At 46.2% G+C, this 24,626-nt stretch overlaps 2 protein-coding genes across 15 annotated transcripts in view; both read left to right on the forward strand.

Moving 5' to 3' along the window:
* Positions 1-9,986, forward strand: part of EP400 (E1A binding protein p400) — a 50,314-nt gene extending 40,328 nt beyond the window's left edge. For 8 of the 14 annotated variants that reach the window (XM_040602129.1, XM_040602159.1, XM_040602142.1 and 5 more), the window contains 11 exons: positions 87-287; positions 1,295-1,340; positions 1,433-1,542; positions 2,169-2,373; positions 2,885-3,048; positions 3,427-3,633; positions 3,940-4,135; positions 4,749-4,879; positions 5,425-5,592; positions 6,372-6,449; positions 8,300-9,986. In XM_040602129.1, the coding sequence (XP_040458063.1) occupies positions 87-287; positions 1,295-1,340; positions 1,433-1,542; positions 2,169-2,373; positions 2,885-3,048; positions 3,427-3,633; positions 3,940-4,135; positions 4,749-4,879; positions 5,425-5,592; positions 6,372-6,449; positions 8,300-8,572 (1,779 nt within the window). In that variant the 3' untranslated portion in view covers positions 8,573-9,986. The remainder of the gene's footprint in view (positions 1-86; positions 288-1,294; positions 1,341-1,432; positions 1,543-2,168; positions 2,374-2,884; positions 3,049-3,426; positions 3,634-3,939; positions 4,136-4,748; positions 4,880-5,424; positions 5,593-6,371; positions 6,450-8,299) is intronic. The other 6 variants (XM_040602136.1, XM_040602236.1, XM_040602219.1 and 3 more) reach the window with 3 other exon arrangements.
* Positions 9,987-10,567: 581 nt separating this feature from the next.
* NOC4L (nucleolar complex associated 4 homolog) lies at positions 10,568-19,438 on the forward strand. Its single transcript, XM_040602250.1, is given in 16 exon segments — positions 10,568-10,689; positions 10,770-10,844; positions 10,846-10,894; positions 10,968-11,074; positions 11,293-11,400; positions 11,892-12,041; positions 12,639-12,738; positions 13,043-13,077; positions 13,174-13,224; positions 13,713-13,824; positions 14,472-14,532; positions 15,081-15,191; positions 16,504-16,667; positions 17,415-17,497; positions 18,382-18,495; positions 18,819-19,438. Coding segments are annotated over 16 exon segments (1,530 nt in total). The 5' UTR covers positions 10,568-10,596; the 3' UTR covers positions 18,936-19,438.
* The last annotated feature ends 5,188 nt before the right edge of the window (positions 19,439-24,626 follow it).

Genomic DNA, 24,626 nt, shown 5'->3' on the forward strand with positions numbered 1-24,626 from the left:
TGTGTTGTTTTTGTTTTTAAAAAAATGCATCCTGCTTGTCACATGGACTGTTTTAAGACTGTGAAGCTCACACTTTGATTTCCTAGGCTTTGGCTGAACAGCAGAGGGCACAGCAACAGACAGGTCCACAGCCTCAGCAGCAGCAAGCTGGCCAGCAGCAAGCCCAGCAACCAGCTGTGCAGCAAGCACAAGCCCAGCCTCAGCAGCAGGCTCAGGCACAGGTAGTTCAGCAGCCCCAGGCAGTCGTGCAGACTGCAGTAACTACTGTGGCCAACACGGCAGTATTGGTAAGAAAGGGAGGGCTTGGTGCCTCTGATGTAGTAACTTCAGTTCTGTGTGTACCATATTTGCGTGTTTTATTTTCTCTGGAAAGTGAGAATTTTAGGTCAGTATAGCGAAATAAAAGCTATTTCTTTCTCTCTTTTTTGCTCATTTATTACGACTGTGTTGATATCATTGTAGCAATCGATCTCGGTATTCTGAGGTGGAAAACCACCATATCCTTTGCAAAGATGTTTTGCTTTTTTGAATTTAGGCTTTAATTTAATCAACTCCGAGCAAATACATTTACACAGTCAGTGAACAGCGTTTATACAGACAACTTGGATAATAAAGAGAATGTAGCTGTAAGAGCTACTCTTGTTAAAGTAGCTTAAAACCCAAAGCTTTATTAACCTTTGTAAGGCAAGTGGAATGTTGCATCCTACAGGATCTACCATGGTTGTCTTATTGCAAATTGTGCAAAGTTTTTAGGCCTTCCATATATCTAGAGTGTTTTAATGAGTCTGATGACAGATCTGAGGCTTTTGTTTTTAGAGCAAATCGAATTTGCATGCTACTGTGTGCAGGCAGTGGTGATTTTATTTTGCCTGTTGAAGGGGCAAGCATGCTACAGCTTTTACAGAAAGAGACAGAGGATGGGTTCTGACCCATAAGTATTGCTGTGTATCTACTGCTCAGTGATGTTCATGTGTGAATAGTTGTCTCTGGCGTGCCAGAGTAAGATACTGCTCCCTTCTTCTGCTAACAAGGATGTCAAATGACCAGTATTTACCAAACATTTGACTGGTCTCCCATTGCTCATTAGTGTGGCAGAATCCTAATACGTACATCCATTGTTGTTGATATGTAGAGTGAATGAACAGCTGTAGAAGTATCTGTGCATTTTATTGCATTTTTCTTATTTTGTCACTTCTGGAATGCAGCACTGTGTTAAATAGTTAAATAGTAGAGTAAGAGCTATATTCAGTTTTACTGTTTTTCTGAACTGTTACCTCAATTGTCTTCTAAATAGGCAGGCACGATCAAAACAGCGGTTACGGGGACAAGTATACAGACTGGTAAGAAGACTTTATAACTAGGTATTGGAGATGCTAGAACATTCGAATTTTCGTTTTTGGAATCTCACATTTAATCCTGGCTTGCTTTCCAGCTACAGTGAGTGGAAATGTCATAGTGAACACCGTTGCGGGAGTCCCTGCCGCTACCTTTCAGCCCATCAATAAACGTCTGGCTTCACCTGTTATGCCTGGAACGCTGACTGTAAGTACATTACATCACTAGTTGTGTCCCTTGACTGATCTTGGCTGCATGTTTGTCAGCCTGTCTGCTTTCTTGTTTAGCTTTCCATGCTATCAGAAACTCTGCTTCTTGCAAATTTCATGTGCATCGTGATTCTGTATCAAAACCCTCTCCCTTACTGAAATACCAGAACACACTGGAACAATTAATCAGAAGAAAGTGCCTAATAGATACTACTGTTAAAAATAGTTCATAGACAAAGTGCTGTCATAGGCAATGTATCATGTCATTATGATTTCCAGCCTGTAACTGCTTTGTGCTTTGTTAATTATGATCTTTATTATTATTTTAATGGTTTAAGACTATGGAATATAAAGCAAAAAATTGAAAGGTAGTAAAACCAAACCTCTGTAATGTAGTTAAGGGTTTGGAGGTCAGCTTGGTTGAAAAAGATTTAACTGCATGCTGCTTATTAGCATGTCTGAACAGATAGATGTGTTAGAAAGATTGGGACCTTCTTTGCTTTTGCAGTGCTTTTGCATTTTTTGATGGATGTTTCTAAAATTGCATCGGCCGTTTCCAGAGGTTTCTGTAGCTTTATATGAGGTATGAAAGCTGTGAGAAAGAATGACTGTGTTCCTTTTCAGACTTCGGGAGGCACTGCAACTGCACAAGTGGTACATACCCAGCAGCGAACTGCGGCAGCACCTGCTGCTTCCACAGAACTGGTGACCATAGCATCTACCCAGGGAGTTCGTGCAGTAACATCAGTGACAGCATCAGCGGTAGTAACTACAAACTTAACACCCGTGCAGACCCAGACAAGATCTTTGGTGACGCAAGTCACACCAGGTAATAGTCATGTTTTTAGGGATTTTTTTCTGAGGCTACATAAAGGGCCCCAGAATTTCTGTAGGTTGCTTGACCACCATAGCCCCACAATATTGAAAGTCCAGATTTGTTGGCAGCACAGTTGATCAGCGCTATGATTTTTAACTTCTTTTATTGTTGGTTCTCAGGTGGTTACATTTTTCTGCAGCACTTCTGGATAAAGTGTTGCAGTAGAGAGCTGCTTGGCCCCTAAGCATTACAATTAAAAAAGATTATTAGTAATCTAGAAGTAAAATACTAGAATTGACTGCTTCAACTAAAAAGAGTTGTGAAGAAAGTAGCATATATTTTATTATTTACTCTGCTTTTACATCATGTTTGTGCTAACGTGGTGTTATTTGTAGTTAGTCCACAAACTGCTGGAGCAGAAAATATGCATTTTAATATCACCTGAAAAGTCAGGCTGTTCTTGCATTTAACTAAATGTTGAAAATCTCACTTCAGAGCATTTTTGTTTTTTCTTTATTCACAGCTACACCAACAGTCCAGCTGTCAGGCAAAACAATCACCCCTGCTCACTTCCAGCTTCTGAGGCAACAGCAGCAGCAGGCTGCTCAGGTGCAGGTCCCACAGATTCAGGCTCAGGCACAAGCCCAGTCTCCAGCTCAAATAAAAACTGTGGGGAAATTGTCACAGGTGAGGAAACGCTTCTGAAGTAACGTGGCATGTTACTGTCGTTGTTGCTGTAAGCATCATTAGCAGTGTGTGTTGTATCCGGATTTCTGGGGCTAGAGTGAAATGCAGCTCATTTAAATTTGATCCTACTAAAATTCTATGAAGGCAGTGAGTGTGATAGCCATTTCAAGTAGCACCACTTCTGCAGTAGGTCAGGATGTAAAGCGCTTACTGTTACTTACTGGCAACCCATTGCGTAAAGGAGTTTCATTCTTAGCTCTTTGATCTTAACTAAACTCTGTCATAGAATGTTTCTCCTTTAAAGCTCCAGATTCATCTCTGTTTTGTTCCTGTAGTCATGTAAATATTGGAAGTTATGGAAGTGCTTGATTTTTGCAGGAGCAGCTGATCAAGTTGCAGAAGCAGAAACTGCAGCTTCCCCAGCAGCAGGCAGCGCAGCAGGCACAGCAAGGGGCACAGCAGCAAACAGCACAAGTACAAGTGCAGCAGCAACAGCAAACTCAACAACTCACTGCTGTTACAGCACCTCGTCCTGGCGCAGTTCTCACAGGCACTACTGTGACAAACTTGCAAGTTGCTCGTCTCGTAAGTTGCCTTTGACTTTGCAAAAACAGTTTTAAACACCTCATTCTCTTTGCTGGTTTAAATGAAACTGGATGCTGGTCATTCACGCACACAAGTGCCCTTTGCATTACCTAGGCAGCAGAAAAGATACAGCTGAACATAAATAGCTTTAAATTGCACTTGCGATTCAGAGATGGTATCAGTAGGTATTACTGTAAAGAGACAATTACATTTAGAAACATTTGCAACTATCACTTTATAATGACCTGTTATATGTAGCAAATATTTTTTGTGCCAGTACAGTAATCTTCATTCCTTACTGCTTAGACTCGTGTTCCTGCTTCCCAGCTTCAAGCGCAAGGACAGATCCAGGCCCAGACCCCGCAAGCAGCACAGGTTGCTTTGGCAAAGCCTCCGGTGGTGTCTGTTCCAGCTGCTGTTGTGTCATCTGCAGGAGTCACTACGCTCCCTGTTACTGTTGCAGGCATTAGTGTTGCCATTGGGCAACCGCAGAAAGCAGCAGGTATGTCAACAGACTTACTAAAACATAATAAAATTTTAAATCTCACTTTTTTAAAGGTAGGGTGTTTCAAGTAATGTCTTCTGTGGGACACTACACTTTTTAAAAACTGAAGTGATAGAGGTTGCATTCCCGTTTGTTCCAAAAATGAGGTAAGAGAATTACATTTGCTCCATTTAATCTGGAGGTTAGCATGATTCTCTAGCCAGATGTGGGTGGCTTTTTTTTTTTAATTCTGTGCATGAGAGTGGGTGAGCAGATACATTTTTTTCAAATAAAGACCCAGTAATTTCATAATTTTTTTAAAACGCAAAATGGAAATAGAAGGACTTGTATTTCATAAGTCTCCTGTAGTATGGACAGAATTTTCCTGTAGCAAGATTATTGTTAGAACACGTTAGCTTGCTTGTGCCGTTAGATAACAGAATGAGGTTTTTTCCTCCGCTGTCAAAATCATGTGTCTTATTCCCATTAAAATCAGTGGGTTATTAGTGCCCAAAGCTATGCAGATGTATAAGTCTATAAAAAGCACAATCTGTATTTGCAAGCTGTCATTACTGGGACAAATCAATAAAATGAAGACACTTACAGTTCTAATTATTTTTGTAATTTTCAGGAGGCCAGACAGTAGTTGCACAGCCATTGCATGTCCAGCAGCTTCTAAAACTCAAGCATCATCAAGCAGCACAGCAACAGAAAGCTATCCAGCCTCAGGTTGCACAGAGTCAAGCTACTGTGCAGCAGAAGGTACTTGTTCACTCTCCTATTGAGTTGCGTAATGCTTCTGTGGTTGTAAAGCTTCAGCTTTGAATTACAAGGACAGTCCTAGAAAGTCAGTATTTCTGGGGGTGAATATTAAGTATATCTAGAGAGAATGGTTTCTGATGTGCCATGTCAGGTGCTTAATTTTTTCAATAAGGCGGCTGTTTGCTGTGATTTCTCATGCTCCAAACTGGAATTTCTTTTTTAAGTAACAAAGATTCTTTTTAGTCAACTTCTAATATAACCAAGTGTGGAAATTTCTCAAAGATTTTCACTGTTTACAATATAATTTGTGCAAAATGTACTTTTTCCTGAAAATTGCCTTTGATGTCAATCAGCTACCAATGTGTTTTTTGAAGTGTTACTGTATGAAGTGTGCGTATATGTACAAGAGAGAACTTTTCAGTAAACACTTCAAGTGATTTTTGTTTCAGTAATTAAATGTAATTTTGTTAGCTACATACCTCTTCTTTAAAATACATGTTATGTATTTTGTAGTTATTGATGCCTTTTTTTTTCCTCTTCTGCAGATAAATGCTCAACAGGTTACAGTCCAAACCCAGCAGCAAACTTCGCAGCAACAAAAAGTAACTTACACTACACAGCCTGCCATTAAAACACAGTTCTTAACAACTCCAATTTCCCAAACCCAGAAACCAGGTGGAACGCAGCAAGTGCAGGCCCAGATTCAGGTACAGGTAACACAGGTTCACACTTTTAAACTCTACAGTGGCTGGAGAATTGTAAAGATCACAGGTGATACAGCATTTTAGCACCCACTTACATTAGTTCTAGTCACATGTCTGTTTAAATTGACTTCACAATTCATTGGTGCTGAGTATGTGGCTTTATAGCAGGTCAGAGGAGCTACCTGAGCTCTAAGTTCGCTTTTCCTCTTTGAAAAAAATAGTGAGTCCTTTTTATTAAGGAAGGGATTCCATACTGTGTTTACTAAGGAAAAATCAGCCAGAGTTCTTCCTGTTTTCTGGTGCTGGCTCCCAGCCTAATCTCTGGCAGCCAAGGGTAAGTGTCCGTTCAGTTTTCTTCTCTGCACAACTGGATCAGTCTAACTAAGGAAAAAGAAAGGGATTAAGAATTGAAAGCCTTACTCTTTCAAAAGTATATCTAAGATAATGTAGCCCATTGGAACTTCTGTGCTTCCTTCAATTTTATATATAGTTAGGAGGAAACTTCTGTGCTTCCTTCAATTTTATATATAGTTAGGAGGAAACAAGTATTTTACAGTTAAAATTGAACATAGAACTTTTCCTTTTTGTTTCCCCACTAAGTTCTTCAATACACTGATCTAAAAAGTTTTACAAAAGTTAATTATCGCTGAGAATGCCAAGCTGCATCTTACCGTGAACAGGGCTTCGGAAAGGTTTTCACTTGGTAGCAGTTTTGATAGGTGCGGTGTTTTGCTGCTGTGAGCAGTTTTTTATTTTGACCAAATCTTTCTTCGTTCATGTCACTACAGGTTGCAAAACTTCCACAAGTGGTCCAACAACAGGCTACTGTTGCCAACATTCAGCAGATGGTTTCAGTTTCCCAACAGGTAGGCTTTGCGCTCATCAAATACAGCACTAGAAACATGATCCTACTGAAAGCTCATTTATTTGGAATATGTGTATCTTTCACCTTGTGTGGCACAGGCAGTGTTACTGAAGGATATAGCAAGTGTGCCTCTATAAAAATGAACCGTGAATACTGAGTCAGCTGCTGTATATTCCCTAGTCTAAAACTTTGGTAGGTGGAGCATCGCATTGTTCATCACTGTAGATCAGCTGAAAAGCAGATGTTTAAAAATTAATTTCCAGAGCTGAAAGAATTTTTTAAAGTTGGTTTCTTGTAATGTATAGTCAAGATAGCAATAATTGAACTAATGAGTGCCATCTGAGTTTGTCCTACAAAAATTAGGACAAATTGAGGGTTACAAGTTGTTTTGTTCCAGTTCATAAAGCTGTGTCAAGTGCTTTTTAAAGTCAGAATGGTATGGTGTATCTTCTAAACATGGTGCGACAGGACTAGGGCAAGAGAAGGTCAGACGGTTTCGTTTCCCCTCCCCTAACTACCAGGCAGTTTATTTAACACTGTTTGGAACGTTCTGCCTGTCATTCAGACTGCTGGCAACAGGCATAACTTAGCAGTTGAATGGCAGGAGTGATTTAACTTTGGACAGTCGATGAAGTTACTGCCTTTGGTGCACAAAAATCTGAGCCAATTGGCTCTTAATCTGTCACAGTTTATAGAGCAGTGTTTTAGTGCAGAATAAAATCTGTGGCTGTTTATCTTAAAATGATGATAAAGTGGTGTAAGCTGACTGATAAACACCTCAGATGGGAATGCTTCAAGGGCAAGGTAGACAGCAGGGAGTAGAAATGTTATCAGTCAGCACAAGTTGAGTTGTCCTCTGTACTCAGTAAGAGCTCCTAGGCAGTTTTTCAAGGGACATTAAAAGCTCGATTTTCAGAAGTCATTGATATTGGCATAACTCTGGGACTATTGAAGGCTGTGGTAAAAAAGACAAATCAACAGCTCCCCTCCCCCACACACCAGGAACATCAGTGGCAGTAGGATTAGGCCACGGTAAGTATTTTTAAGACTGCCATCTTAATGTGTATGTGGCATTCTTTTAACCAGCATTTTTAGGGTTTCCCAGTGGATTCCTTTTGCATCAGTTGAGAGTTAGCTTCCCCCTTGCAGCTTAATTTGGCTTCTGCATCTGAAAAAGGCAGCTGAAGCTGCTCAGTTTTCATTACCTTGTTCTCTGAACAAGATGATGTTGATTTTTTTTGACCCCCCTCCGCTCTGGGTAGAGGTATGAAAATTAGATTTCTGGATGGAGTTCAAACTATTCAACCCTATATTGGCAATAGAGGCTGGCAGCTGGAGTCTGAAAGGGTGATGTCAGAGACTGGTAGGAAGCCCCAGTGACTGTATTTATTGTCACAATATGGGTGCAGAGTCAGCAATTTAACCTTTTTGATCTTCCATCTATCCCTGGGTTCTTTTTCCTGTTGCCTCACTTCTGCTTTTGTAGTAGAGGAATTTTCCTGTTTATCCAGACGGGTTTCTGTACCTTCCATGTATCTTCTGTGAAGGATCGGGGGGAATGTCCTTGGATTTGCACTGCAGCGATCTGAGTTATAGGCATCTTGGCTCTTAGTTCTGATTTATAAGGCTTTAGAAAATGTGACGGAACAGTGTTTCTCAGTGCAACCACAGAGCCTATGTTCCCAGAATCCCTCCCAGCCTTCCTACTTTGTCCAAGGAAGTAGCTGCTTGTTAGTCAAGAGAGCAAATGTCTATGTAAGTAAGATGCCTTCTGTAGAGCAGGAATGTAATGAATGTTCAGTTTCATGCCAGACTATTCTTTTGTAATTGCCTTGTCGTCCTTATGTCTAGGTACAAGCTCAACCCCAAACTGTGACGCTTTCTCAGACGACAGCAGGTCAGCAGCAGGTTCAGGTGATTCCTGCAACAACTGCTACTGCTCAGGTTGTTCAGCAGAAACTGATACAACAGCAAGTAGTAACAACAGCATCTCCCCAGATTCAGGCTCCAGGTGTACAGAATCCAGCCCAGACACCAGCAACCTCTGAAGCCCAGAATCAGCAAGCAAAAGTACAAATGAGGACGCCTACTGTCAGATTAAAGGCACCCACTAAACCAAGTTGAACTAAGATGAAAATGCAATAACAGGGAAACACAGCATTTCTTGTTTGCTAAGCCAAGTGAGAAGCTACTGCAAACATCCAAATGAAGACAAACCACCTCTATTTTTATTTTTTTTTAGCAGAAGGTTTTTTGCTGGTGAACATTTAAACATGGAAGCTCTTATATAACTTCAGCGTATTATCAACTGTTCAGCACTCAAAATCTGTACAAGATGCATTCTGCCAGTGTTCTCTGTGCTTATTCAAACCAGATAAAGCAAACATTACTTACGTTTAAATTCTGCCCAGCTTCATAAAAGTAAAATGGCAATATGCCATAAATGTCAGTAAAATTCATCTGTGTTAGCGTACCGCAAGTGGCCCGTGGGAATACGCAGTTCTTTGCTGTAGTTTGGTTGTGTGCTCAGTAGTCACAGTGAAGCCATTCAAAGAACCAAATGTGGTTGATACACAGCAAAGTATTTTCCATGTGCGTAAAAGCTGCGTGTTGTTCTCGCTTGAGGTAAATACCTCTGGAAGATTTAACAATTGAAGTTCTCCCTGCAAAATTTAGCCAATAAATGTGAAAACCTGTAAGTATATGTAATTAAAAAGGAAAAGAAGTTTCATTCTCCATTTTTGTAAGTCTTTTAAAATGTTTGTTAGTAGTTTTGTGTACAGTTTACTGAATCACCCAACCTGTGCGCTCATTCTCATATTTCACTTTAAGATAATGGATATTTTAGGCATGAACTGAGTAAATACTGTGTTGATAGTAGATGTGTATTAAAGTGTAGCTTTTTTTTAATTATTATTTTGTAAAAGAATTGTTTGGTGGATACAGCTAAGCAAATGTTCTGTAGCTGTTTCTTATGGGACCCTGTCAAGGGAAATCTACTGATGAAATTGAATCTCTTGGTTTCATTCTGCTCTTGCAACATGTTTAAATTTTCAGTACTTTCTACTCAGCTTTCAGCTTCGGGGTGGGGTGGGGGGCACTGGGGGAAGGGGAGAATAGTGAAATTAAATCTAAGACTTAATTCTTCAACTGTGTAAAGAATAAGATCTAACTTTTGTACTATTCTTTTACTAAAGCTAATGATGAATGTATCTTCAGGTGGGTATTTTGGATGTGAAAAGAGTGTGGCCTCTTCCTCCAAATCAGTTTGCCTTATTGTTATGAAAAAAAACCAACCAAAACAAACAAACAAAAAAAACAAAAAGCCAAGCAAAAAGCTGCATAGAACTGTGGGCGTTTTCTTTGGTTTTCTTGCATAAAATGAAAAACAGACTTGGTGTGCAGACAGCACTGAGTGAGGAATCAAAAAGCTCTCGGTGGCTTGAATGGATTGATTTTACTTTGGCCATACAACTGCACCATGTGTAAAATTCCGACAAAATTATAACATTCCTTTGCTGAGATGGTTTAAAAATAATTTTTCCATTCTGTGATCTTTTGACTCTTTTAGGAGGGGAGCCTGTGTCAAGGCAAGGGAGCGTATCTCTCGTTCCTGCCCCTGTACGTCCGTTAGGCGGGACGGTGCGGCCCCTGCGGCGGGCTCACGCACGGGAGCACCTTCCTCGCTTGTCGCTGGGGTTTCATTCTGGTTTATACCGCTTGGCTGCTGCCTGCGCCTTGCCTTGGCCGCAGGCGGGGTGCTGCTGCCTGCGCCGGGGGGGGCGGCGGGGGTCCCGCAGTCTCGCTGCCTTCGCCCCGGCTCGCTGCGGGGTGTCGGCTCGTACCTGCGGGAGCGCGGGGCCAGGCGCCGGCCACGCCGCTGTGCTGGCCTCGCTCGGGGCGGCGATGGTTCCGTGTGCAATAGCTCCGATGTGTAAGTACCTGACGCGCAAGCGGTAGGACGAGCAGGAGCGCGTGTCCCACCTGCGGGTGTGCCGCCGCCCCGCCCTGCCTTCGGTGCCACCGGGGGGGCGGGGCGGCCGCGGGTGGAGCGCTCGTGGGGGCCCCGGCTGTGGGCGGAGCGGAGCGGCTGTGGGCGGGGCTGCCGCCGGCCCCTCCCCCCGCGCGCCGCCCTCCACGCCGGCAGCATGGCGCGGGCCGCCGCCGTGGCCGCCTGCGTGCAGGCCGTGCTGGGCAGCCGCGCCAGCGCCAACCGCGTCTTCGAGCTGCTGGAGCTGCTGGTGCGGGCCGGGGGGGGGCGGGGGCCGCGGGGCCGCCGCTGCGCGCCCCTCAGCGCCCCTCACAGCCGCCTGTCCCGCAGGGCGGGGAGGACGAGGAGGATGCCGCGTGCGCCGCCCGGGCCTGCGGCCGGCTCTTCGGGGCGCTGCTGCAGCGCGGGGGAGTTGCTGGCCGGGCCGCTGCCCGCCGAGGAGGCCTGCCTCGCCGGTGAGTGCCGGGGGTGCCGCGGGGGCGGCCGGGCCGGAGCCGCCCTCTAGCCGCGTCTGCCTTCGCCCCGCAGGGAGCGGCAGCGCCGAGGACAAGTACAAGGCGTGGATGCGGCACCGCTACCATGAGTGCGTGGCCGGCCTGGCCGAGCTGATGGGGCACGGCGCCTTCCGCCTCAAGGTAGGCCCGAGCCGCCGCGGCGGCCCTGCCCGGGGCCCTGCGCTGCCCCAGCGGTTACCGGGGGCCCTGCCCCGCCGGAGGGGCAGTGCTGGGCCGCCCCGGGAAGGACGTTTGGTTCATCCTCCGGCCGCCAGAAGCTGCCTCCGTCGGGGTGAGCCCTGCTGCCCTCCTTGAGGCGGGAGGTTTTGGGGTTTTTTTATTATTATTCTATTTTAAAGGAATTGGCGCTCTGCACCCTCATGAGGTTTGTGGAGCTGGAGGCGAAGCACCCGCTGGTGGCAGCGGAGCGGCAGGGGAGCCGGACCTTCCCGCGGGAGCGGCTGAAGGTGAGCGCGGCCGCAGGGCTCCCCGGGCGGCTGCCGTCCTGCCCGGCTCCGGGCCGAGGTCTGGGAGGGCTTCGGTGCAGGGGGGCTGTGCTGCAGAGAGGGCACCGGCAGCGCCTGTCCCTGGTGAGGGGACACCTGTGGGACCAGCTGCCCTGCAGAGGTTCGAGCCGCGTTCCCCAGCGTTTGTGGGGCACTGGGTCTGGGGCGGCGTTTTGGGGTGCCTAGCCTCACTTGGAGGGGATGGGAGATAGAGGGAGAGCGCTGCCCCAGGTTCAGCCACCGCGTCGTTGTCTCTGCTAGAAGGGGCTCATCCCGGAGGTCAGGCGGGCTGGCCAGAATGGCTTGTGAACGTTGCTCTGGGGCAAGCAACGTGCAGCCCGGCTAGCTGCTTTTTGGAGGGATGGGGGGTGCCCTCAGCCCCCACAGCTTGCTGACTGCTCCAGTACTGTCAGAGACTGACCTGTTGCTTTCCTTTACAAACCTTTTGTTAGGTAGTCGTTGATGGTTTACTTCCCATAAACGAGGATGCTTCGCTCCTGATTTCTCGCTTTCAAGAATACATGGAGTACGATGACATTCGGTACTTTGTCATAAAGGCGGTCACTGGGAGTATCGCACAAGTCATGCAAAAGACGAAAGAGGTAACCTTGTTACTATTGGGGCGGGTCTGGATAAACTGCTCTGAAACACCTATCTTGTGTGTGAAGTGGGGAGGGACTGGCAGTGTATGGAAAGGCCTCGGAAGCAAGAGAGAGGAGTGTGCCCACTTGAAGGAATTGTTTCTTCAATCTTTTTCTTGCTGACAGCGTGTGTCGGTTACGCTAAGACTGCCTTTAGTCTGAAATAGGAAGTGGTTCAAGACGTATACGGTTGTTATTGCACATCCTTCTGGTCTAGGCTGTAGCTGCTGCTTTACTCAAGTCTCTGCAGCTTGGGTAGCCCACACCGAGCTTCTAATGCTGTTCTGTCTCTGGTACAGAAGAAGAATTGTTTTTAATCAGATCCACCAGTTTTGTTAAACCACAGTTGGTTTGGAGATGAGTTTTGTGTTAGGCAAGCAAACGATGGTCTAGGCTGAAGCAGCAATAGAGAGTATACCGGTATGTAGACTAGCTATCAGCATTTTTTTCTTTCTTAAATATATTGAGTGCTTGGGAAATAGGGCAATATTAAAGTCCAGCGTTTTACGATCTGTTGTGGACCTTGCTTCATGTTTGATTATATGCTTTTTTTCTCAGAGGCCGCTACCATTTTACCAGCAGAATGTGTTTTCCCTCATTTCTCCCATTAACATGCCGAACAAAGAGAGTGACATGGTCAAATTTCTGGTGAAGCAAGGTTAGTAAGCTCCACGTGATGAGCTACGTATGGAAAGGAAAATGAGGTTTGAGATTCTTACTGTGTGAAGACTTTGTTATTATTTGCTAATGAAAAATGTCAGCTGCTGTGATCACAGTGATTCCAAACACTATTGCAAAATCTATATTCCTCAATCTATAGTGGGGCCTGTCATGGCCTTGTATCAAGGCGTGGACTTCAGCCCAGATTTTTAGGGTATCAAAGAACTAAGTATAAAAGGGTCATCTTAATTGTTTTTAAACATCCGTTTCAAGTTCGGTATCTGTTTTCCCTTTCTTCTTAGATAACTGGGAAGAACTGAAAGTGTCGAAGCTGCAGGTAACTGTTCATGTGATACTTCAGAGCTGAAATTGTATCTATCTAAAATGTCTATGCTAGCCTGTTTTAATTCACCATTTGCAATTCTGTTTTAAGGCACACAAGCAGGCGTTTGAAAAAATGTGGCTCAGTTTTTTGAAGCACAAGGTGAGTGTTACTTCTGCCACCAGTCTGTATCACTGTTCAATTACTAATCCTTAGAGGCTATGGCTGCCCTTCCTTGGAGCTCCTGGTAGGACCCTGCTATGCTTTCAGTGTCAGGTGGGAGCAGCCCAGTCCCCATTTCTGCTGGATCATTCTTCTGCCACAAAACATGACTTCATATATGTTCTATTTCTTCTCCTTACTCTCAGCCTTTTTTTTGCACCTTAAACAAGTCAGCCTGTGATTGGTGACCTGCAGTGTGACCACCTCTGTTCATAAGCTGAAGGTTCCCAAGTCTTTTTGCTGTTGACTTTCCCCCCCAAGATGACAAGTTGTGAGCACCTGCTTCTTTGAACTTTGAATGAACTTGATTGTCAGGTGTCACTTGTAAACTCTCCCATTTGAGAACACTGGGAACAGCTGTGGGCTGCTGCTGCTCTCTGCATTCTCCCTGCAATGGTTATTTCACTGTATTGTTTCATCCTTCACAGCTACCCGCTGGCCTTTACAAAAAAGTTCTTGTTATTATGCATGACTCCATCCTGCCTTACATGAATGAACCCACTCTCATGATAGACTTCTTGACAGTGGCCTATGGCATAGGTGAGTGAAAACAGGCTTTGTGTCCTTTGTGATGCGTACCTGCGGCACACTGCAGACCGACTTGGGAAGTCTGCTGGATGCAGAACCACAGCCCAAGTGATGAAACAGATGTATTTTTGGCTGGGATGAAGCTAAGGAGCTAGGGTGAACTTCGTTGTGAGATGTTTTTGCCTGCGTTTATCAGTGGTGTTGCTCCTTGTGGGTAAGGAAAATCATATTGAAGACTTTAGGAAGAGTGGAATATTGAAAGGATTTCGTGTAAATATACAGTTCAGCAGCGCTGCTGATCCCTGGGCTGCATCTGGACACAGGATGCATGGATTCCTTACAGAAATGGCCTTTCTGAGGAGACCTGCGCCTCCCCAGTGTGGCTTTCTTGGGTGATTAGAGCAGCATGTTTTTGTGTCTCAGTCTTTTGGAGTCTGTTGTTCTAAACCACAGCTGAATCTTTGTAAGAAACTTGTGAGCCTTTGGAAGGTTTTAGATGAAATTGCGATACAGCCATCATGCTGGCTCTGATTTCGGGTACTCATTAGTTTTGTGTTCCTTCTGGGAAAGTTTTATAATAGAAACATCTAGAAGCTGATTTTTATGTTTTGGGGTTTTTTTAATGTTTGTTGTGTTGATACCTGCCTGCTTTCTTACAGGTGGAGCAATCAGTCTTCTAGCCTTAAATGGATTATTTATTCTGATTCATCAGCATAATCTGTAAGTAAAAAGAGCATATTGTTTAAAGGAACATGGGGTTTTGCATTTAGATCTTTATGCGAAGGAACTGAAATGGGTTCTCTGCACCTTTAGGCTTTAAAATTCCCCCCTGAGAAAGCCAAACTCTGCACAAGAGGCTCAGCTGTTTGGATGCCGAGCTCTTTTGATAGTCTGACCTTTTTTTTTTTTTTCAGCTGAGCCTAAATATCCTCTTCTCCAGGCTGTGGTTGCTCAGCACTTGAAAATCGATTTCCATTGATCTGATTACATAGTGAAGCTGTAGACTTTGATGTGCCTTTCACTGTACCGTTTGCAGTCGGTGAATGTAGCTTCACATCCTGAAAATGGCTGGCCACTGCAAGAGCCATAAATTCACGTTACAGCTTGTTTTCAAGTGGTGGCTGTAGAGAGAAGCCCAAGAAAGCTAAACAGAGCGCAGCAGTGGTCTGGGGTGGTCTCTAATGAAAGCACAGAAACGTGTAGACACAGTGTAGTCCCATTGTACGCCACTAATGGATGTTGTCTTTTTCCTTCTTCTTTTTTAACAGGGAATATCCTGACTTTTACAAAAAGCTGTACAGTCTTTTAGATCCTTCTATATATCACGTGAAGTACCGAGCCCGCTTTTTCCATTTGACTGATCTGTTTTTGTCTTCATCGTAAGTAGCATCTTTATTATGTATGTTCATGTATTTTCCTCTTGCTTTTCTGCTGGCCAGAGACTGTTCTTGAACAGTGCCTCACATGTCTGGATGTAGTGTATTCAATGTGCCTACTGGATTAGATTAATTTTTACCAAGAAAACTGGATCCAAGAGTGTTATCGTAGTGTTGTGTAATTTTTCATGTGATGTTTTTTGAAGATTTGCCTCACAGCCATCTAGTTTCAGAAAGTAAAAATGCGGTTAGTTATCTGAGTTTGATCTGCAAGTGATTGTGGATGTATTTTGATCTGTGTTCTACTTTGGCTGAAAGTGATGATTTTTTTGTCTACCTTTATGAATATGGAAAAGTAACATTTGCAGGCTTTTTATAGATCATAAAGCTGTTCATAAACTGATGACCTTTTGCAGACATCTAACATTGAAATAAAAAGTGTTTGACAGTCTGTCTTTATGCTGTCAATTCATTGTACACAAGGAAGAAACTAGATAAGCAGCTGGTCATATAGTTGCCGTCATATGTTATAAAATAAACCAAGAGTAACGCTTTACAGTTCAGCACTAGCTACCAACCCCCTTGTATTCATAGTGTACTGTGGAGAGAGTAACAAGGTCTGACAGGTGGTGTCCTGTGGGGTGGCTTTGCTGAGCCTTGCAGGTGTAGCGAGCTCTAGGGCTGAAGGCTGAGGGGCTGAAAATTGTCATCTTTCATCCCAGCACTTCTGACCTGAGGAAGGTGCCTAGATAAGCTGATTGCTGTTAAAAATTTGCATTTTTACTGTAAAAACCCCCAAACTATCCTGCACATTTACATTACAGCAGCTTTATGTTCCCATTAACAGCTGCAGTACTTGCTTTAGTCTTGGAGGTATTAAGGAAATTTAACAACATGGCCTGTGTATTAATTAAACCCTCAAAACGATGTTAGAAGGATATAATAAAGGTTGCTTGGTCAAATACTCAGAAGTTTACAAAAGGACGGTATAAAGACTGCTGTGTGACTGACCATGTACAAGAGCTGTGCTTGGCGAGTGCCTGGAGTGGTGCCATGCATCTGGATTGCATCGCGGCGTGATTTGAGATTATTCATGCATGGAATGGAAATGTCCCCACATTTGTTCCAGAGAGCACACAAGACCCTGTGTTACTGCTTGAAACCAGGATTCTTAGAGCTTCTCTTTGCTCCGTAGCCCAAAAAATCTGAAAGAGCCCTGCTGACCTTTAACCTGGCACAGCATTTGGACTGGTGAGGCTACTGCTCGCTTGCTGGGATGTTTATGTGCTGTTTTCTTCTGTCTCCTTTCCAACAGTCACTTGCCGGCGTACCTGGTGGCAGCATTTATAAAGCGTCTCTCCCGGCTTGCCCTCACTGCTCCTCCTGAGGCTCTGCTCATGATCATTCCCTTCATCTGTAATCTCTTCCGGAGACACCCTGTGTGCAGTGTGCTAGTGCACAGACCGAATGGGCCGGCAGGTGAGAGGGGAGGCGGCCAGCGGGGTTTTGTGTGGTGCCTTTAGACAACAAAACACGCAGGATTCCTGCAAAGGAGGAAGGGAGGTGCCAGTTGTGAGTTTTAGAAGGATCCCTCTGTCCTTTGAGATTGTGGAAAGCCAGCAGGCTGCTCCTGCAGGTTCTCTGACTGCCTGCACTGCTCCTCTCTTGCATTTGGCCCTGCTGCCTCTGTGATTCCCTGGGTGGAGGTTGCTTTGAGCCTGGCATGCTGACCCAGGCTGCCTCTGAGTGATGAAGGACTGGGAGAGCTGTACCAGACGCGGAGCTTGTCTTGTTCTCCTCAAGATTGTAAAGAGAAAGGAAACCAAATGCAGAAACCAGAGACCTCAATTTCTGTCTGTAACGTGTTTGTGTAGGTGGCCCTACTGGGGCCTCAGCAGTCTCCTCAGTGTTTACTTCATCTCTCCGATTTATCTGACTGGTGTTGAACATCAGCAGTGGCCTTTCAAAGTTGCCTGGGACGCCCTTTGCATCAGGCTGTTCCAGTTCTTTGTGCCCTACTTCGTGTGCTCTTTAAAAGCCATACAGTTCTGTAGTGCTGCCAGCAGCGACTACTGGCTCGTGCTGGGACGTGTCAGCTTGTCCCTGGACCCTAAATGTCTTGGGAAGGAGCAGCTCTGGCTGCAGCTCTGCTCTGGGTCTCTGTGTTCCCTTTGGGGTTACGTGCATCATGCAGGAGGTATTAGCTCCGTATCTCTATCTCCTTAGGTATGTCAGAAGACCCGTATATTATGGAGGAGGAGCAGCCGTCTCAAAGCAGGGCTTTGGAGAGCTCGCTCTGGGAGATTCAGGTATGTCAGCTAAAAAGGAACATCTGCGTCTGATATGGGTTTCTTCCACCCTTGCTGCTTCCTTGATGCATGTTGGCAGTGGGCAGTCCCACTTAGAACAGCCTGCTGGCATATGTCTTGCAAATGAGTTTCTCGCTGATCTTTTACTCTGCATACTTTTTTATCCTAGCATAAGAGACGAAGGATTCCATACACTGGAGAAATCAGTAGGTGACTTGTGAGCATGCACCTGACCATGCAGCTGCAAAGTATACAATTAACAGCTGAAACAGACTAAATAGCTGCAGATGTGTGAGGCTTTTTATTTGCTTTGGAGGGGAGAGAGGACCTTGCTGAGCACTGGTGGAAATGAATTGGGCACAGCCAGGTCATCCTGCAGAAATGGGTTTAAACATGCTAGAGAAGATGGTAATGTTTGCCTTTCACCTGGATCGTTTGTAGGATGTTGTATGAAGGTTGAAATTGGTTAAATTACTTTTGATGGTTCTAAAACCGTCGTGCCAGAATTACCACTTTCCATTTAAATGCTACAAGGGTTTTGTGTAAGGAGGCTGAAGCGGCAACAAGAATGTGCAGGAGCTCAGAGGTGGCATCACGGCTATGGGAGGTAGGGGGGCTGGGCTAGGCATTGTAGGCATGGGCTGCAGAGGGGTCGGTCTGTCTTGAGCTGGATGTGAGCCAGGTGAGAGGCGCCTTTTGATGTGTTTGTGAGATGGCTGAAATCAGGATTTCTTGAAACTCTGTAGCACAGTACAGCAGACCTGCTGCTGACAGAATTTGATGTTCACTGAAGATTTGCCCAACGAAGAAGCAGATACCTGCCTGGGAATCCAGATGGATGTGTGTGCTCACTAGACCGTCTCCTGTTTGTCTTGCTTTTGCAGACTCTACAAAACCATTATCACCCAGACGTGGCCAAGGCAGCCGCTATCCTGAACCACTCCCTGTCTGAGATTGAGGATGATCTATCGGGGCTTCTGGAGCTCTCGGCTTATGAGGTAGTGTTGCTCTGCTTTTGTGAATGATTGGAACCAGAGGAAAGGAGGCTGGTTCCTAGTCACAATAGCTGTGTCCTGTTCATCAGCCTTGCTGCCAGGGAGGGAGCTAGACTGGCTTTTGGTTACCCGGAGCCAGGGAAAAAAACAGAAGAGTATCTGCTAAAGTGCGTGAGGCAGCAGTGGTGACAGGGCTGGCTTTTATATAGAAAGGTTTATTTGCTGGATCTTTTGAGAAGTTAGAGTGAGCAGTGGTATCAGTCAGGGTGAAGAGCTTGTACTGAGTTCTCCCAATAGCTTCTGTTTTTGTTTTTTTTTCTTTGTAGCTTTTTGATAAAGAAGTAAAGAAAAAGGCTATTGATGTGCCCCTGGAGTTTGAGCAAGTACGAGGTTTGTTTGGGAAGAAAAATGATATTTTTGCAGAGCACTTCACTTTAGATTGATGTTGTCCCTTGCAAACACATCTGCACAGCTGACTGATCTTAGGGACATGCACAAAGCTCTCATGTTGTGCTCGGCAGTTCTGCCTCTGAAGTATCCCCTGTGTGAGAGAGCTGGACTGCTTGAGAAAGGTGCAGCCTTCTTCAGCAGCCTTTGCCACTACCCACAGATGGGCTTCTCCTTTGTTTCTCACTCTTGCATACTGTCATCTAATAATTTTAGAGGGATTTTCCTCAGAGCAGGGTTTTCTGAACTTGTTTGTTGCTGGCACTCCAGCCTTTTCTCCAGACCTGCTGGTGTGGGCTGTGATCAGTGACTGCTGGGACAGACCATCTTGCTGCCATTTGGTGGGACTGTGGGGGACTGCGGTCTCTGGCTACTGCTGTTATTTTTCAGATGTGTTACTTTTATACTGGACCTGACAACCTGTTTGTAGCAAGTGATTTCAATACATAGCTGTAAACACCTGATGATACTCTATTTTTTTATATACAATTTTAAACTCCTGTTTGCAGGGGGATGTTTAACCTCCTATGTGCTGTCTTAACACTGCCATGCTTGAGGCACTGAGAGCTGTGGTTTGTCAAAAACAACTTGTAGATGATGCTCAGTAATCCCGTCTATGAAGTACTGCTGATGTTTCTTTATGTATATCAATCTCATGCTGTAAGGTTGCTTGAGTCGGAATGCTTGTGAGCTTTGGAAATGAGCATAATCCTGGTGAGTGCTGTAGCTGGGGAGGCCAACTGATGCGCAGTGGGATGTATGTCTAATCCTTGATTTTTTTGCTTCAGAATGATAAGCAGCTTGATGTAGTTTTGCTTGCAGCCTGCAAGTGTTATAGGAGCTCTGGCCAATGTCTGTCCAGGTGCTAGTTTTAACTAGTCTGCTGATACTAGGTGCTTTTGTTAATTTGGATTTTTCATATAGCTCCGGAAGTCATGCAGAAATTCCTGATAAGGTGGTGGTGGAGGTCAGTTTCCTCCTGAGGTTGTAAGTTTGAGAGAAACTCCTTATTAAGACTGCAGATAAACTCCGGACTTTTTTTTTTTTTTTGTGATCATTTTCAACCATTTAATGTTACCTCATTAGACTTTAACTCTACTTGCATATTTTGAAATTATATTTTGTGGAGGAGAAAAATACAGTCAAGAAAGTGGAGGCCAAGAAATCTAATTTCTGGCAGGCAGGTCTGTTTAACTCAAGAAAAACTGCAGGTGTTCTTGGAGATGCTAAGTGTTAGGTTTTTTTCCATGCTTTCCAAACAGTGGTCATGTCCTCAGAGTATAGAGCTCTACTGGCTCTACCTCTTTTTTTTTTTTTCTTTTTTTTTTCCTTTCCTTTCTTTCTTTCCTCTGATGCTCTTGAATTCAGGTGGGGTGTTCTTCAGAATTCATTTTTTTTTCCTTCCCCCCCCCCCCCCCCCCCCAAAAAAAAAAAAAAAAAAAAAAAAAAAAAGGTGTCTCAATCTTTGTTGTTCTCTGGTGAAAAAACTGTCTCCTCCCTGGCCAGCCTGCTTTTCTTTTTTTCCTGAGATGGTAACATGCAACTTGAGAGACCTCAGTTCAGGGCCACCCAAGCCTTATATTTCAGCTCTGAAATATATCTCCCTGTATCACATGTAGGTTGTATGTATGTGTTTGCTAAACATTTTGGAGTGCTTTGATGCTATAGTCATGAGGACCACATAGCTACCTTTGAAAGAAGTGTGTAAGTGTATCATCCATCTTTCAGGTGAAATGAATGACTATCAAAATGAATGAATATATATATTGGTTTTACTCAGGTTGGCCAGGTTATATCTGTCTGAAATTACTTATGGGCAGTGTCATTCTTATCTTTCATCATATTGATACTCAGGAGCATTTGGGTTCTTTTTTAACGCACAAATATTAAACCATTTGGGCATGGGGCAAGTCCAGATCTCATGGGGTTGAAAATGAGGGAGTGTGGTTGGGTTCTTCGGTCTGGGCAGAGGGTGAGTGGTGTCTTTGTGTCAACAAGGCACCCGAAGGGCTGTGTAGGCTGTGTGCCTCTGTCGTCCTGGGGTCTGCTGGCACCAGGCAAGGGTACCCTACACATGGGGCAGACTGCGTTGGTGCGGAGTAGTGGAAAGCAGCAGCTTCTGCCTTCTGCTAGGGCCTGCTGCTGCCTTGTGGGCAGAGCCTTGTGCCTCCGAGACCAGGCGGCCACAGACAAATGATCCATGCACCCGGAAAACGGATGCTGCTGGGAATGGCATTTTTTTTGTTTTTCTCGCAAGGAAGGCTGTGAAGATACCAGCATCTTCAGTGTTTCACCAGCCATGGATCCTAAATACTGTACTGCAATTAATGGTGACTTGATTGGAGCAAGATACAATTTATTTTTTTGGGTGCATTCCCAGCACCCTGTGTACGGGCTGTTGCAGCTCCCACTGATGTTGAGATGGAGGGTCAGGCCGACACAAGTGTGTTTTCAGATCTGGGCATATTTCAGTGCTGAGCTGGGAATGCTGTAAGCACTTTACTTGAAGTATGTGCAGGTGACCTGGTGTGACTTAATTCTTTCGTGGAGATGCCTTGCAGTCTCAGGCACAGCCCCACTGTGCTGGGTGCAGAGAAGACAAACCGCAGACAGCTCAGTGAAGCTTACAGCTTATAGCCTGGGTGCACCTTAGACAAGCCTTGAAGGTCTTCCAGAGGCTTCATCCCCCCTCTCCAGACGCTGCATTTGCTGCACTTGTCTTAAGTGGCGTTCTTAAACCAGCTCTCAGGTGGAGATAGCTTTAAGTCCCTGCCTGTCCTTGGGAAAACATTCCACCTGGTCTTTCATCAAACTTTTATCTTTAATCTTTCACCCCTCTCCCCTCCATAGGAAGCATCAGGAAAAAAAAACGCCACAGTTATAAATATTAAAAGTTTCATCTGCATTGAGTGAACAACCCTTATCAGGCTGCACACCTGCTGCTGCTACTGCTCTACAGGTCTCCACAGACTGGAGATTATAGATGCTTTAATCATAGTGTGTATTAACTGGAAGGCCAGATTGAAGTACCAGGCAGAGAGCGCATAAGTCACTCCTGTTATTATTTGATTTTTATCAGATTTGGAGGGGGGGAGACAGCTATTCTGGGGTTTTGTTGTTGTTGGGTTATTTCAGTGAGCGTAAAAGATAGTTTTATGAAAACACTGGCATAGTCCCCCAGCCTCCCCACCCATCACCGGCTCCTTCCCCCGCCAGAAGATAGTGATAAGGTCTGCCTGTGTTGCAGTGGACTGCCCTTGGTTTATTTTCCTGAGCTTTCGTTCATTTAAAGTCGTTTAAAAGTCATCCCAGCTTGAAGGTAAAAGGCAGAGCCACTCATCAAGAGCATGATGAGCTTTATCTTGTGAGTCAAAGGTCCTGGTGATCATGCTGTTTGTGTTAATCAGCTTAGATTCTTACTTTAAACTCTTCATGGGGGAATGGAGGGAAGTGTACATTTACATCTGTAAATGGATGGAAAAGTGCAAATGGCAGCCAGGGGCCAGGGCAGGCCTGCCCCAGGTAAAGGGAGCTCTGTCCTGGGGCAGAGTCAGTGCCTGTCCTCTTCCGGCACAGTGGGACAAAAGTATGCTTGGTTGCAGGCTGGTGTCCTCCAAGAAATTAAGCTTGTTTGTGTAAAATAACTCACTTTTCACACCATACGTTTGGGTATCTCAAGGGGGTATTTGGAAGTCTTAACCACCTGGGAGCCCCCCTCTGCCCCTTTGGTTTGCGTGTAAGCTGCTCCCAGCGTACCAAAGCTGGACACTGAGGGAGCTGATAAATCCTGTTGTAGCTCCAAAGGGACCAGGTCTACAGGCTTCCAAGTGCTTACAAAAAACCCAGTAAAAGCGCTTAGCCCCGCTGCCCAGCTGCTGTTAGCATCAAGGTGGTTTCCCAGCCCTGAGACAGTGAACACTGCAATGCAGCCATAACCCCTGTGTTTTCTACTACTTAGTTTTGAAAAACAAATGAGCTGTCGGGTAATTTACAGCTCAGGCGAAGAGGGCTACAGGATCTCGGTTCGACTGACACCAGCCTTCTCCAGCACTATCGTAATCAATATTCATTAACTGAAGTCTATTGGACTTGGAGATTTACTGCTATTAATAAGCCAAAAGTCTATCTCAGTGTAGTTTATGAAGGAAATGTCTGTGAATAAAAAGAATTGCTTTTCTCCAGTTTCTTAGCCCTGTCCTTGGGCTATGCTTGCATCTCTAAAAGGAGAACTGGAGCATGTGGGCAGAGACAAAAGAGAGAAACCCGAGGGAAACGGCTCTTCGGGGCCCGCGGGATGGTGCCGCTGCTGGTGCGGGGCAGCAGGGCCAGGCCCCGGCCCGCGGCTGCGGCGGCCACGGGGGCAGGGGGCGGCTGCCGGCGGGGGCAGCGCCCCGGCACTCGCTGCAGGGGCTCGGGGGCCTGGGCGCACGGCACGGCTCCCGGGACACTCGCGGCGTGGCTGGCGCTGCCCTTGCCCTGGGGCTGGCCCGTGGGGCCGGGGCCGGCTGCTCCCCCCAGCGCTGCGCCCGCCGGCGGCGGCAGGGCGGGCCCCGGCCCGGGAGCGGTGACAGCCCGTCCGGCGGTGGCTTTGCCCGCTGGTGGAGCCTTTCGCCCTCGTGCCCGTAAGGCCCGGCCTGAAGCCGCTGGGCCCGGCGCGGCGCGGCTGGTGCGGAGACCCGGCGGCGGCAGGTGAGGGGCGGCGCGTGGGGCCGGGAGCGCGGGCTGAGGGGCCTGGGCCGGGGGGGAGCGGGCTGGGGGCGCGGGTTGAGGGGGGCCGGGAGGGGGGGGGGGCTGGGGGCGCGGGCTGAGGGGCCTGGGCCGGGGGGAGCGGGCTGGGGGGCGCGGGCTGAGGGGGGCCGGGAGGGGGGGGGGGCTGGGGGGCGCGGGCTGAGGGAGCGGGCTGGGGGCGCGGGCTGAGGGGGGCCGGGGGGGGGGGCGCTCCCCCGGAGGCCTCGGCAAGACCCCCACGGACAGCGGTGCAGCCCCGGGGTCCAGCCGGTGCTTGGGGGCTCCTTCAGCCCGGGCACAGCTCGGGCCCCGGCCTGCGGGGTCAGATCCCCACCAGGTGCCTCCGCTAGTCTGTGGGAGCCCTGTCAAGCTGTCTGCAGGTGAGCGTCCCAGCCTGCCTGCAGCGGGACTGGCAAGGAGGAGAGAGGGACCGTCTGGCGCGGGTCTGTCCGTCCACCCGAACAAGTGCTTCACCTCAGCAAACGTGGGCGAGAGCAGCTGAGCATCAGGCCCGTGCCCAGCATCCCACCATGAGCCTAGAGAAGAGTCTTGTGGTCTCTCCTGCCCTTCAGCCTGATGGTGGACGAGATGCTCAGGCACTAGATATCGAGGAGCCGGCAGCACCCAGGTAAACACTCATCCCAGCCCCCCAGCAGGAGCTACCCCTTTATCACTCTATAATTCATTGTAAAGGCTTGCTTGATGGTTTTCTGCCGTGTGGCAAAACAGAGCAGGATTCTGTCTGTTTTAGCTGTTTCCAACATTATTCATTACTACTATATCCAAACGTGATCTTAGTTTGATAATAGGACTCCAAGCAGTGATAAAATAAAGTGAGATTAAAATAACTACATAATAAAATTCTAGATTAAGCTGAAGCTATGGTAAATCTTTCATAGCTGTAGAAAGGTAATAGCTAAGCTGCACGGATTCAGTGTTTTGTTGAATGGCTGTGATAA

This window comes from Falco naumanni, chromosome 1, assembly GCF_017639655.2.
Source record: "Falco naumanni isolate bFalNau1 chromosome 1, bFalNau1.pat, whole genome shotgun sequence".
NCBI classification, from domain to species: Eukaryota; Metazoa; Chordata; class Aves; order Falconiformes; family Falconidae; genus Falco; species Falco naumanni.